Here is a 13,004-nt window from a genome sequence, read left to right as displayed (position 1 = left end):
TTCGGTATTATTTTTAACGTTTTTTCCGACACATGGTATTATGCTTGGTATTCATAGGTAGACATTTGATGGCCTCTCCATTATGAGTTATAAAGTGTTATATATAGTATGTGTTTATTTTTTTAAAAATTAAACACACATATGTATTTTTCTATCTATATTAAAAAACAAGTTTATACTGATATCTCTAAGTCCAGTGTAACAGTACAAAGTTTCTTCTAGCCTCCTCCCTTTACATATTTGTAATTTCCTCTCTGACTTTATGAAACATGGCCCCCATTATCCACAATATATTTACTTTTTTGCTGAGTCCCAGATGCAGAGAAAGTATTGTTTCAGAATTGCTAGCACTTACCTCTGTGGGGAGTAGTAGGATGGGGACTATAACTAGAGTTAAATATTGGTTTAGAACTGTTTTTATCTCTATTCTTATTTTTTTGACATTATGGTAAATCGAAATTGCTTTATCATTATATCCTTGAACTTGTTTTGTTAGTGTAGAGGAAAGCTATTGATTTGCTGAATGATAATTTTATATCCTGCTTCTTTACTGAATTCTTTTGCTGTTTGAGTTAGTTTTCTCATTCATTCATTCTTGTTTGTTTCTACAGAATGAATCATATCTGCAAACAGAGATAGTTTTACTTCCTCTTTTTCAATTCCTGGGACTCTAATTTCTCTTGTCTAATTACATTGGCCAATATCATCACTACGGCTTTCAATAGTAATGGAGATGTTTGGCATCCTTGCCTTGTTTTAATCTAAAGGAAATGCCTGCTTTAAGATGCTGGCCCTGAGAATTTTCTCTTTATCATTGAAATATTATAGTTTGCAAGGTATTTCAGAGTTAGTTGATGTGGGTCAGTGTTTTCCTGGTACCTAGTGAGCCCTTTCAAAATGTAGATTGAGAACTTTTATTATTTCTGGAAAAGTGATTTTTAAAAAGATGATAGTTTTAAATATTAATTCTGTTTAATTGTTATTTTTTTCTTCAGTGATTCCAGTTCTACCTAAGTTGGATCTTCTTTGCTTGTCTTACATTTCAATCAGTGTTTGTCTAAACCTTTTTACTTCTTTCTTTATCTTATTTTCATTCTCTTGGTTCTTTTTTTACATTCCTTTGACGGCCCTAATAAATTTTCATTCTCCCAGGATACCTTGCAATTTAGATTTCATGTCTGATTATTTTTCCCCTGCAATTTCTTTCCTGATTTTAGTAAACTCCTGTTTGATTTCTTTTGTTAATTTCTGTTCTCTATTTTTGAATTTCTGATTCATCTTTATTTTTCCTATCTTCAAATGGTTCTTTTGAGGGTATTTAATTCATTTTGGAGTGTTGTGTTACAATCTCCTTTTGCTTCATCAATGATTATTTTGTGGGTAATTTTCACCAATTGGATTGTTTTGATTTTCATTTTCTGTTTCAATGCTTATAGATTACTCGCATCTTTGCATTTCTGTGAACAGGGTTGGTGGTTTGATTTTTGAGGTAGCTTGCAAGATTCCAAGTGTAAGCGCACCCTCTCTGTCAGAATAGCAAAGTATTTTTTTTTTACTAGATGGCTTTTTGGGGGAGGGCATGCATAGGAAGGGGTATATATTCAAACATTATTTTGAGATATATCTTGTAGGAGCCTAAATTTTTCTCTCTTATTTACTTTTTCCTGTTACCTCATGGTTTTTAAGGGGCTCCTCTCTCCCAACTTCTTTTTTAACCTGCTTTTTCCATGAAATTTTCCCTTTCCAAAGTGGCCTCATTGAATTGTCTTCACCTTCCTTTGTCACTTCCCTGTAGTCTGCTCTGATCTACCAGGAATCTCTTTTAGTATTTTCATATTTAGTGTGTTCTTTCTCTTTCTGTTGCTAATTTTAGTTTACTCTTATGCCTACCACTAACTCCTGTCTGCTCTGTTCTGGACAGTTTCTTTTTATACTGTCAGGTCTTTGTGAAGTTTTGTGATATAAGCATGAAAATAGCTCTCTTGGATTTAGGGCTTATTTTTCTACTTACATGTAAGTTGAAGTTTGGACATTTTCTCTGTTTTTGAGGTATACATGTCTACTCAGGATTTAAATTAATTTTGTTTTGAGAATGTTTTCTGATAATTTTTTCCTTTGCATGATTATAAGCCATTGTAGAAAGGTTAAAATATTCTGATATCTACACAGATATTTATGGATTTTACCTTAATTATTACTTTATTTTTGTTACATATAATACTTTATTGAAGGGAGACAGGTACATTTCTCCTCCCCCCCCCAAATTTATAAGGTCAGTATTGACATTTAAAATCAGTAGTCACAAATCATTTTTATTTAAAAAATTCCCAATTAAATGAACCAGGCCTAATTTGTTTCTACGTTTTGAAAAGGAATTTACTTGCTGAAAGCATGAGCTTCCTGGAATCATTATTGTGATAACATTGCTGTTACTACTTATAAGTATAAATTCGAAGATGTTAATCTATTAAAAAAGTTTCTTCTTTTAACCTCTCTTGATTTTGAGATATATCTTCTGTTGCTTCTCTTAGGCTAAAGGAAGATTTTCTTACAAGTGAGATCTCAAAGGAAATGAGTTCTTTAATTCTCATTTTAAGGAAGAATGGAACTATAAGCATATTAAACTATGATACAATAGTTTTTTTACTAGGTAAAGATCAGTATTTGTCATAGAGAGAGTCTTTTCCTAAAAATAAATCACTTTAGGTTTAGGAATACAGTTATCATAACATAAATGTAGGAGCATTTTCGTGTTATGTAGGTAACTGTTGTTTGAAGGTATCTGTATATTTGAAGAGATATTATAGAAACCTTACAACTGTATTCATTGAAATTAAAAGGGAACATTTTATCTATATTCTATCATCCCCAATCAACTGTTATAATTTTTAATATAATTTTTTATTGTATATTCTTAGATTTTATGCCATTTTCATCTGTCTTCTCTACTTAACATATCCTAAACACTTTTCAACTTCATTACAGATCTTTCCTGATGTTTACTTATGAATTCCATTTTTAAAATTTATAACATTTCTTTTCCTTCAGTATGTAGCAATCTGTATTTGCTGAGCAATTAAAGCATAGAAGTAGACATTCTTTTATTTAGAATGCCTAAAAAGCAGGGTGGTATTTATTTCCTTTTTCTTTCAGGTTAATTTTAAAGAAATCCTTTTGATAGCACTTTGCTATCTAATAGAAAAGAGAGTTTCTTAGGAAAACAAGTTAGTGCCTACTGAAAAATTGAGCTGTTTGTTTACATTTTTTTGATGACATAAAACTTCTCCTTAATTTTTTAGCCACAAAATTATGTTTAATGAATAGATTGGTAGTTTATAGCTAGAATGTAGGGGTAAGACACCATCACCATTTTATAAGTTATTGATTTAATGTTGGTAAAAGCCTCACTGTTATGGGAAAAAAAAATACACCCCTGAGTTTGTGCAGATGTTTTATTGTGATAGATCTATTATCCAGCTATTAGAAGATAAATGACTGATCTTTCCCATTTTCCATGCCTCAAGAAAATTGAAATAAGAAGGGGAATATCATTTGGGCTGTATGATTAGGGCAGGTTGGATGGCCATTAATTTAAGGGAAGAAAATCTTGGCAGCATTGGCCAACTTATGCTATATTATCAATCAAACCTTGATGCACTTCTTGTGATGACCCAGCACTCTCAGGTTTTTGCAACGTTAATTAGAATTCATGACAAAATAGATGCAAGGAAACGTTTTGTACCCTTCATAATTTTATAGAAAATTTATTGTTATTAGAGGAACCATTTGCTTAGTGTGATTTTTTTCATTACCAGCTTGTCAACTAGCATAGATAATCTGGAGAAAATATGAACTCCATAGATGGGGTGTCACTTTTGTTGATGGTTCATGTAGTTTACCTTGGAGCACAGCTAATGGCTGAAGTTCATAGCAACAGCACAGAAAAACGTGGCAACCAAGGGAAGATAAATGAACCATGTTTATTGCTTTAATATAAAAAATACATAAATGGAAAACTGCATTTGAATTTGATGAGCTCATTGCTAGTTTTGTTGGAGTGATTTATTTTTCCCCTTATATGAAAAGCTACTATTGACACAGTGAGATGGAAATTAACTGTCTGTTTTTTGGAAACCACTATTTTTGGTTTTAAAATCTCAATAGATCATTTTCTTTTAATTCTGAATGTTTTATAGAATATTGAACATTTACTTGACCAAAATTATCAGTTCTGCCAGTGTTTAGCTCAGGGTCAGTTTGTTAAAACTATACATTGAAGTATCTAAAACGGTCAGTTTTATTTTGTAAAGGTACTCCCTTCACATCTTTCTGATTATCTTAATGTTTCCTTAAGTAATTAATTATTTTCTTTCCTTTTCCTTTTTATGATATTTGTTAGTACTTTAGAATGTGTCAGTGCTTTAGAATTATTGTGTACTTATAGTGGTTGGTTTAATAAATTTATTATTGTGGTGGCTGATTTTCCATTTAATTGTTTGGTGTCTAAACAAATTTGGAAAAAAAAATCTCTAGGTTTAAACAAAATACTTGATTTTTCCTAGTGTTTTTAAAATTAAAACTGTTGAGTTATCCTTTCAGTTTCATTTTATTTATTAGGACTATTTTATTCTAAGTGGTATTCTTAATTTTTGTACTCTAACATCCTTTACCAATTAATACCGATATTAATGTCATATTAATATGATTGATATGTATGCAAAATATTTACAGATGTTTATGTCTCACTAATAGGTATTCTGTCGTTTGATGTCATAAACTTAATTGTTTTAAGAGATTTTTTAGTGATACTAATTCCAGCCTTATAGAAATGTGATGATTATTACAAAATATAACTTCTGAAGAGTAGTTTATGCAGAAGACATCAAAATGTGGAGTTGAAAACATGAACTTAACTTCCTTTCTGTGTCAATAGCAAATAGAAAATTATATATATAGTACATTTTTATTTAGTTCACACAAATAATCAATTCTTTGCTTTTTCGACTGAGGTGCATACATGCTGGGACCAGCAGGCACCAGTACATGGGCAGGGCTGGAGTCAATAAATGCGCCTTCACGTTTATACTGATTGGTAATTCATAAAATCCCCACAGGATTTGAAACTTGTTTAGCATAATAGCAAGTCTATATTCTGAGCTGCTTTCTTTGAATTGTATTGTTGGTTGCATATTAATAAACTAAATGTTAGCCAAGTAGAGGGACAAACACTCAAAATATGAATATCGTTGTATCTAATATTTTTCAAAAGGTACCATTTCAGTAAGTTATATTTTTATTTAATTGCTTATTTTAAGTCATCGGGGAAATTTTAGACACTAAAACGAAGATCCCTAGTGTTCAGAAAGAATATGATATTAATTTGTTTTTTCAAAACTGTATTATATTGTTGGGTAACTGCACATATATCAGTGTTATATGTGTAGGAATATTTGTATATTATATATTTTGCTTAGCTTGTATTTTTATACTGAAGGAATCTTAATTTTACCACTTTGTAAAAACATGACAGTTAAAAAACCAACACTTATTATTTATTAATTGGTGTTGGAGAAAGCTCCCTTTTGTTGGTAATACATTATTCCAACATATTGTTATAAAAGTGATAATGATGTACTAACATTTTAGCCAGTGTATTTTCTTTGTAAATAAATTATATTGATAAAAACAGGTGGATTAAGATGTCTTAGATTTGAAAGTGTTTTTGTACCAAAAACATTTACGAGCTGTTCTTATACTTTTTAACATAATTCATTGGGGCATTATTGTCATTCTTATTTTAAACTGACACAGTGTGATCCTTGTTATTGTCTTGATTGTTCTTCTGAATATTGTTATGAATAAAGTAATGAATCTTTAAATTAGAATTTAGATTAGCTTTAAAAATGAAAGATGTGCGTGATTAATGTTTAATCCACGTATGAATAGTTTATTGAAATTTAACTGATGAAATAAAATTATCAGAATTTACTTCTCTTCAGAAAAGAATTAGTTTTCCAGACATATTGCAATTATTAAAATTATTCTTTGAGGGAGTGGTACTTTAAAATTTGTTACTCACACATGAACATTCATTTTAATTGAAAGACTGAGTACTTTAAATATTGATTGTTGTAACACTGGGTACACTGCTATAGTGCCTCAGTAGGATCTTTGATGGGGGGAAATGTTTTTAATGAGTTACTATTTCTTTCTTTTCTAGTTGGTAGCTGGCAGTGTTGTGATGGCTTTCGAAGAAGTATGCCCAGATAGAATAGATCTGATTCACAAGAATTATCGCAAGCTATGTAACTTACTTGTTGATGTAGAAGAGTGGGGGCAGGTTGTCATCATCCACATGCTAACTCGATACGCTCGTACACAGTTTGTCAGTCCTTGGAAAGAGGTAAGTGTTAAACAGTCTTCCACTTATAAAGTACACTGACAGAATAGATGAGCTTTTAAAAATGTATACAAAACATTGAGTAGAAAAATATAAAAATCTGCATATATAAGGAGGACTTGTTTTTCTCATGTTCTTTTAGAAAAGCAGGAAACCAATAATAAATGCAGCAGTAATGTCCATTGTTTTGGTGCTGATTGATACATATTTAGTGGCATAGTATATAAACTTTTAGTATGATACCTGGCAAGAGGTCCTTGTTAGGAGCAGCAACATGATAGTGTGTTTACAAGACATTGCCAAACCATGGATATTTTTTTTTTACTAGATACTTACACACCTTTGAGCTCCAGCTGTTCCAGGTACTCATTTGTAAAAGTAGGTGATGTGGTTCTATAATGTGAATTTACATCTAAGACAATTAATTTCTTGCCTTTATAGATAAATATTATTGAACTTTTAAACTTCTTTTTCCTAGTTTTATATTTCTAAACTATGTTTATGTTTTCCTTTCCTTCACTTAAGCTGGTAGGAGTTTAGTAAAATTAATAATTAAATATACCTTAAAGTGAAGTTGTTTTTTTTTTTTTTTTTTGGTGCGGATTAACATTAGAAGCATACCTTACTCTTTTCATCATATCGAAAATTTAATAAATTTTAATTTTATTACATAGTTTAAGAGAGATTACTCAGTGTGTATGTATTTAAAATTGAAACGTAAATCTTAAATTTGTTTAAGAAATCCTTAAGTATTATAAGACTAGCACATTCATTCTAATATTTTGATATGTCTTATATTTTTGGGGGGTAAGGGGGCAGCTGGCTGGTGTGGGGATCTGAACTCTTGACAGTGGTGTTACAGTACTGCACTCTAACCAACTGAGCCAACCAGCCAGCCCTAATATGTCTTATCTTTTTAAAATGCAGTATTATAGATTTTAAAATCAGTAGTGTAGAAAATAAAAGATAAAAAACCCACAAGTGTGTCAAAGTAGTTTGTACACAAACTTATGAATAGGTCTTGAGTACTGAGTACATCTCGCTTTTGTTAATTAGAAATAATATTAAAGTGAGAAAATTTAAATAAAATGGAAAAATGTTCATAATACATGCTTTAGATGACATGTCAAGCTTACATATAATTATAAAATGTTTATCAGTGTCTTTTTACATTGTGTTAGCATTGGTTAACATTAAAAACTATTTAAAAATTTTTGAGTATTTTTATTCAGAAGACTGTAATAATTATTCCATCTCAGTTTTAATATTAACAAAGTCATTATGTTATTCTACTTAAAAATTGACGTATATTTTGAATTATTTATATATAAAAGTATTATGCCATGTAGGGATATTATATTGATTTCACTATCCTCATGTACTTTTATAATTTTATTTATCATTGAGCAAAGTACAGTTTCGATGGCACTTTTGCTAGATTAAGCATCATGTGCGTGATGAAAATGTCTTGAATGTCTTGGCCTTTTGATTGTAGAGATTTTTGTTGCTAACAGCTTATTTGTTTTGGCCTTTGAGAGATTTTTGTTGCTAACAGCTTATTTGTTTATTTCAGCCAATTCCTTTCAAAATGCTACTGAGATTTTTTTTTTCCCATTATGTGAAGTTATAGATAATTTTGTCTTATCTACCACTGTCACCATTTAAAAATTTTTATTATACTTTTCTATCACTATCAGATCATTTTCATTAGATGTATGCAAATGACCCTTTGCTTTGTTATTATATAGAAACCAGAGTTAAAATGTATGCATATACTTTATTTATCATATCTCCTAAAATTATGTAATGGATTTTAAAGCCTGTTTTTGTAGTTTAATTGTTTTTCTGTTCTTTGAATTTTATCTTGTTTTATATAAAATTCATTTTTAAAGCTGTATGCAAAAGCAAGAAAATTAAATTTTGTACCTACTGTGTATGTTTATTCTTTTGACAGTTAATTTGAAAAATTGCAACTATATTCAGTCTTTGTGTTTTCACATGTTAACTAAATGAATATTAATTATTACAATCATGAGATGCAGTCTGATCATTTTCCCTGGCACACTGGAGTTGGACTAAATCAATTCTTTTCTTTGCCACTTATTTACAATCTTACTTGGGCATTATTCTAAATGCTGTGGTTATTAACCACTAATTTAGTCGTTTTCAAATGTGCACCTCAGCTCTCAGGATGCAGTAGCACTGCCACAGGAACAACCAAGGGGTGCAGTGTTGCTCTAGACTGTGCAGTGCTCTAGGCTCTTGCCATTGAAACAGACCAGTTTTTCTTTGCCTGCCTTTCTTATGCAGCTTTGCATAATCTTCCCTTTGAGAAAGATTCCTTGGCTTAAAGAAAAAGAAAGAAAGAAAACCACTTAAAAGAGTTTAGCTAACTCTTAATCATATTCTGATTTTTTTTTTTAATTATATAGGAGCAATCCAAGCACATGGTGAAATAAAAAATAAGTTGCCTTCTCATAACCTCTTGATTGATCCCTTCGAGACAATTTTTGGCAATCATTTAATTTAGTTATTCTGGTTGTAGAAATTTTACTTTGGATAAAACATTTTACTTTACTTATTAATTTAAGATGGTATCAGTTGACCTCAGTCCATGGAAAAAGTATTCCTTGATAATTTAAGTTCTATTTGAGAGTCTTGTTTAGCCCAGAATAATCAAGGTAACAGGCTGGTGTCTATATGTGTACGTATGTGTTCTGTTAAGAACCAGCATGAAAGATTTGAAGAGGTCAGCCCTTATTATAGTATTAGAATTAGGGAGTATAAAAAATGTTAAACTTGGTATAAATACATTTTATGAAAATAAGGTTCAAATGGATTATCAACATTTGGACTGTGTCTGTGCTCTCGATCTGTCAGTTAATCCATCTCAGCCTTTGTCTATGCTGATTATAATTTTGTTTTACTGGGAAACTTTGGAGTGAGCAGTCCAGCCATTTGTAGTCAAGAGGCCTTCTGGCCTAGATGTTCCTTCCAGCTTTTTAGGAGTACACATGGTGGTTTTAGCTTTAGAAGTTGACAAACTCAATCGCAGAGTTTGACTATAGCTGGAAGAAACAGAGAAGTATTCGGTATTTACAAGGTACTTCAAATAGTTTGTGGAAAAATAGAATTAAAAGTTAATACAAATATTTCCATGAACTGTTTGAAGACCCGGCATGTATCTGCATTCTGTTCCATATCTGATGATGTAAGAAAGCATACCATGTAGTAAGGAACAGTTAAGATTATTATAGAATAGAAAGACAAGGTGGAACAGTATTCTAGCAGAGTCAGGGCTGAGTGGTTATCATCCTTTTTTATCCTTCTACCAATGCTTGGATGTGCTGTTTCATGGCGTCAGCCGGGTAGAAATGTCTTCATTCTAGCACCCCATTCCCTTTTACACACAGGCAGAAATCACTTATATAAATGCCGTGTGGGCACCATTTACCATAAATTAAGGGCCGTTTTACCTTGAAGTAAAACAATATGCTAATGGGAAAACAGTGCCACTAAAATGAAATATTGACTTAAAAGTTATTTAAAAATCAAGCAGTTTTTTTCTCAAGTACTAAGAGGAAATGTGAAAAATAGTACTGTGATACTTTATACTTAATGAGTTATCTTTTTTCTGTACTGTATTTTATTTGAGCTAAGGTAGTTGAAATTACTATAACCATTTTATAGATGAAGAAACTGAGGCACACAGATTTTAACAACTCACCTAAAATAATATCATTTATAAAAGGTGAAGCCACAAATATAAAGAGTTATTTGATGTGCATGGGAGCATTCTTTACTTTATATTCTATTACCTCCTGACTAAATTAAAATATATGTTTGGTTAACTTAATAAGTTTTTGTGTGTTTGCTTATTGGAAGCCCCCGGTTTATAGTGTTCAGACATTACAATTAGCTAACAACGTTAATTAAATTTGCTTTCGAAGAGAAAAATCATGTTTCTCATTGATTTTTTAAAAACATTTGTTTGTGTTAATATGCTTGAAGAGCAGTAACATTTTTTTGTAAGGAATCAAAAATTAGTAGAAATACTTTTTGAGATGAGCTGATGTACATGAATTGTCAATAAATTCTCAAATGAGCACATCATATACAAACAAGCTTCAGGAGCAGAAGAGATTTTTAATTTAGTTTATTTGCATCATTATAGATCAGTATTTAGGCTGTTTATATGTAAATGTATGATTTGAGGAACAATTAAGTGTTGACAAAGTAGATTGCAGTCATATCAATTGCAGTGCATTTTCCATAATTTTTCTAACTGACATCTTTGATGATAAATAGTGGATGCCAAGTCAAAGCCGATTATACAGTGCACTAGGAATTCATGGGGCTGTCAGGGAGAAGACCGATTGGCTTTAAATTTACATATTAATGAGAAGATTTGTTAAGAGGGTGCTTGACTATAGAAAATAACAGCGTATTTATAGGGCACGACATTTTATAAATAAAGCTGATGCAGGAAAATGGAAATTAAACCTTTTAGGTTAATAAATTCAAGAGACTGCTAAAATGCATATTTGCATTTTTATTTTCTTAAATTTACCTTACTCTTTGCAGTCCATGTGGGTTGTTTTTTATTCTAGGTCAAGTTTGTATAATATTCAAGGATATAACATTACTTAAGTATTTTCTTTGTCATTCAGGCCTGTTAGGGTAGAATATTTGCAGTATAATGTAAATCTCTAAGATTAAGTTGCTTTTGTAGAAATAATGGATTTTAAAAAAATAAATATTCTAAAACATAAAGTATGTTTTAAGAATGATTTAAAAAAACCCCAAAACTTTTTAGTAGTGTTAATTGTAAACTGGGGCCTGACAGGAATGTTTTTAATTTCGTGAATCTAGCTCTTTAAAATTGAAATTTCTCTAGCAGATGACAGTTTTTCAAGAAATATCAAAATATTTTACTTTAGAACTTTATTTTAATTTAGAACTTAAAACTCTAAATATTCACCATTACTTTCTAGAATGTAAATCCGGGTAATACAGTTCCGGTGGCCACATTTATGCCATTTTGAAACTTGGAATGATTATTTTTGTCTCAGTATATCTTTACTTCAGTTATAAAACCTCTTAAACTTGGCTTAAGAAAGTTCCAAGTTTAGAATTTTGTTTAAAATATTTTTAAGATAAATTTTTAAGTTTTTCAGAGGCAGCTATAAAATAAGAACTCATCAAAACGCAAAATTCATGTACATAGTTCTTGACTAGTGATTTTTTGCAAGTACAAAGGTGCTTTGTTGCATAGTTACTATGCTCTTTTCATTTTGCAAATGATAGGGAAGCTCTGGTACAGACATTTTATTGGTACATTTTATTTGTTCTGCTATAGTGTGAGTGACTTCTTGATTCCACCTGACCACATCTAAAGAGAGTTTGTTTCTTGCTCTCAGTTTGAATTTGAAATGTGGGTATTTTATGCTTTATTCTTTTTTGTTTCTGTAGCCTTAGAGCATTTTTGGAAGGAGTAATTTGTGGGATAGTCGATTCAGTCTCTCAGCAAGGATTAAAGTCCTTTTTAGAATACTTGAGCTGTGGCCTTTTCTGAAATGTTCTTAAGTGCCCAAACTAGCATTCATGCCACTTAGTGTATCCCAATGGAGGAATATTCTGAACCTTTAAATTGTTCTTCTCTATTTATTGTATAACCCACTGTATTAGTCTGTTCAAGCTGCTATAATGAAAATACCACAAACTGGGTAGCTTACAAAAAACATTTATTTCTCTCAGTCTGAAGGCCAGGAAGTCCTAGATCAAGATGCTGCAAATTTGGTGTCTGGGGAGGGTCCACTTTCTGTTTCATTGATGGTGTCTTCTCCCTGTATCCTCACATAGTGAAAGAGGCAAGGCAGCTCTCTGGGGCATCTTTTATAAGGGCACTAATCCCACTCGTGAGAGCTCTGCCCTAATAATCTACTCATCTCCAAAATGTCTCACCTCTAAATATAATTACGTTGGTGATTAAGATTTCAACATGTGAATTTTGGGGGGCAGACACAAATATTCAATGCATAGCACCCAAGAACTATTTAATATATTAGCTGCCAGCCTCATTTGGCTATTTAAATTTAAATAAAATTAGAAAATTATTTCCTTAAGTTGCACTAGCCACATTTCAAGTGCTCAGTAGTCACATGTGGCTAGTGCCTATGGTATTGGTCAGTACTAATGTAAGACATTTTCTAGCTCACAGAAATTTCAACTGGACAGTGTTGCCCAGAGTCTTCACTTTTTTCAGAGAGCGAGCCTTGTTTCCTATTCCACCCGCTTTTCCTCAGCACCTGCTTCCACTGCTAACCTCCCTTACCAACCCACACCACCCCAGAAGACTAAAAAGATGAAGATAATTTTTCATTACCCTCTTATTTTTTGTATTAGAGAAAGAGATTCTATGCTTTGTCTTTATTTCATCATTTTTGCCTAGAATCCCGTGTTAACTATTAAGAGTATTTTATGACTTTTAACATGTACTAAATGAATTTTAGAAAGAAAGCCTTAGAACATAAGAAGAAATGTGACCCATACTTCCACTGTCCTCTGATGTCTGTCTTCAAGGTTCCTTTTTTTTCCTGCTGTG

The 13,004-nt window shown here is 31.3% G+C and overlaps 1 protein-coding gene across 4 annotated transcripts in view; it reads left to right on the top strand.

Moving 5' to 3' along the window:
* AP3B1 (adaptor related protein complex 3 subunit beta 1) overlaps positions 1-13,004 on the top strand; it is a 291,668-nt gene that overhangs the window by 91,017 nt on the left and 187,647 nt on the right. For all 4 annotated transcript variants that reach the window (XR_010022600.1, XM_063085544.1, XM_063085543.1 and 1 more), the window contains exon 7: positions 6,221-6,403. Coding sequence is in view for 3 of the 4 variants with exons in the window: in XM_063085544.1 (XP_062941614.1) it covers positions 6,221-6,403 (183 nt within the window). In the remaining variant the exon portion in view is untranslated. The remainder of the gene's footprint in view (positions 1-6,220; positions 6,404-13,004) is intronic.

The sequence above is a fragment of the Cynocephalus volans genome, chromosome 2 (genome assembly GCF_027409185.1).
Source record: "Cynocephalus volans isolate mCynVol1 chromosome 2, mCynVol1.pri, whole genome shotgun sequence".
Classification (NCBI taxonomy): Eukaryota; Metazoa; Chordata; class Mammalia; order Dermoptera; family Cynocephalidae; genus Cynocephalus; species Cynocephalus volans.
This window is presented reverse-complemented; position numbering and strand designations above follow the sequence as displayed.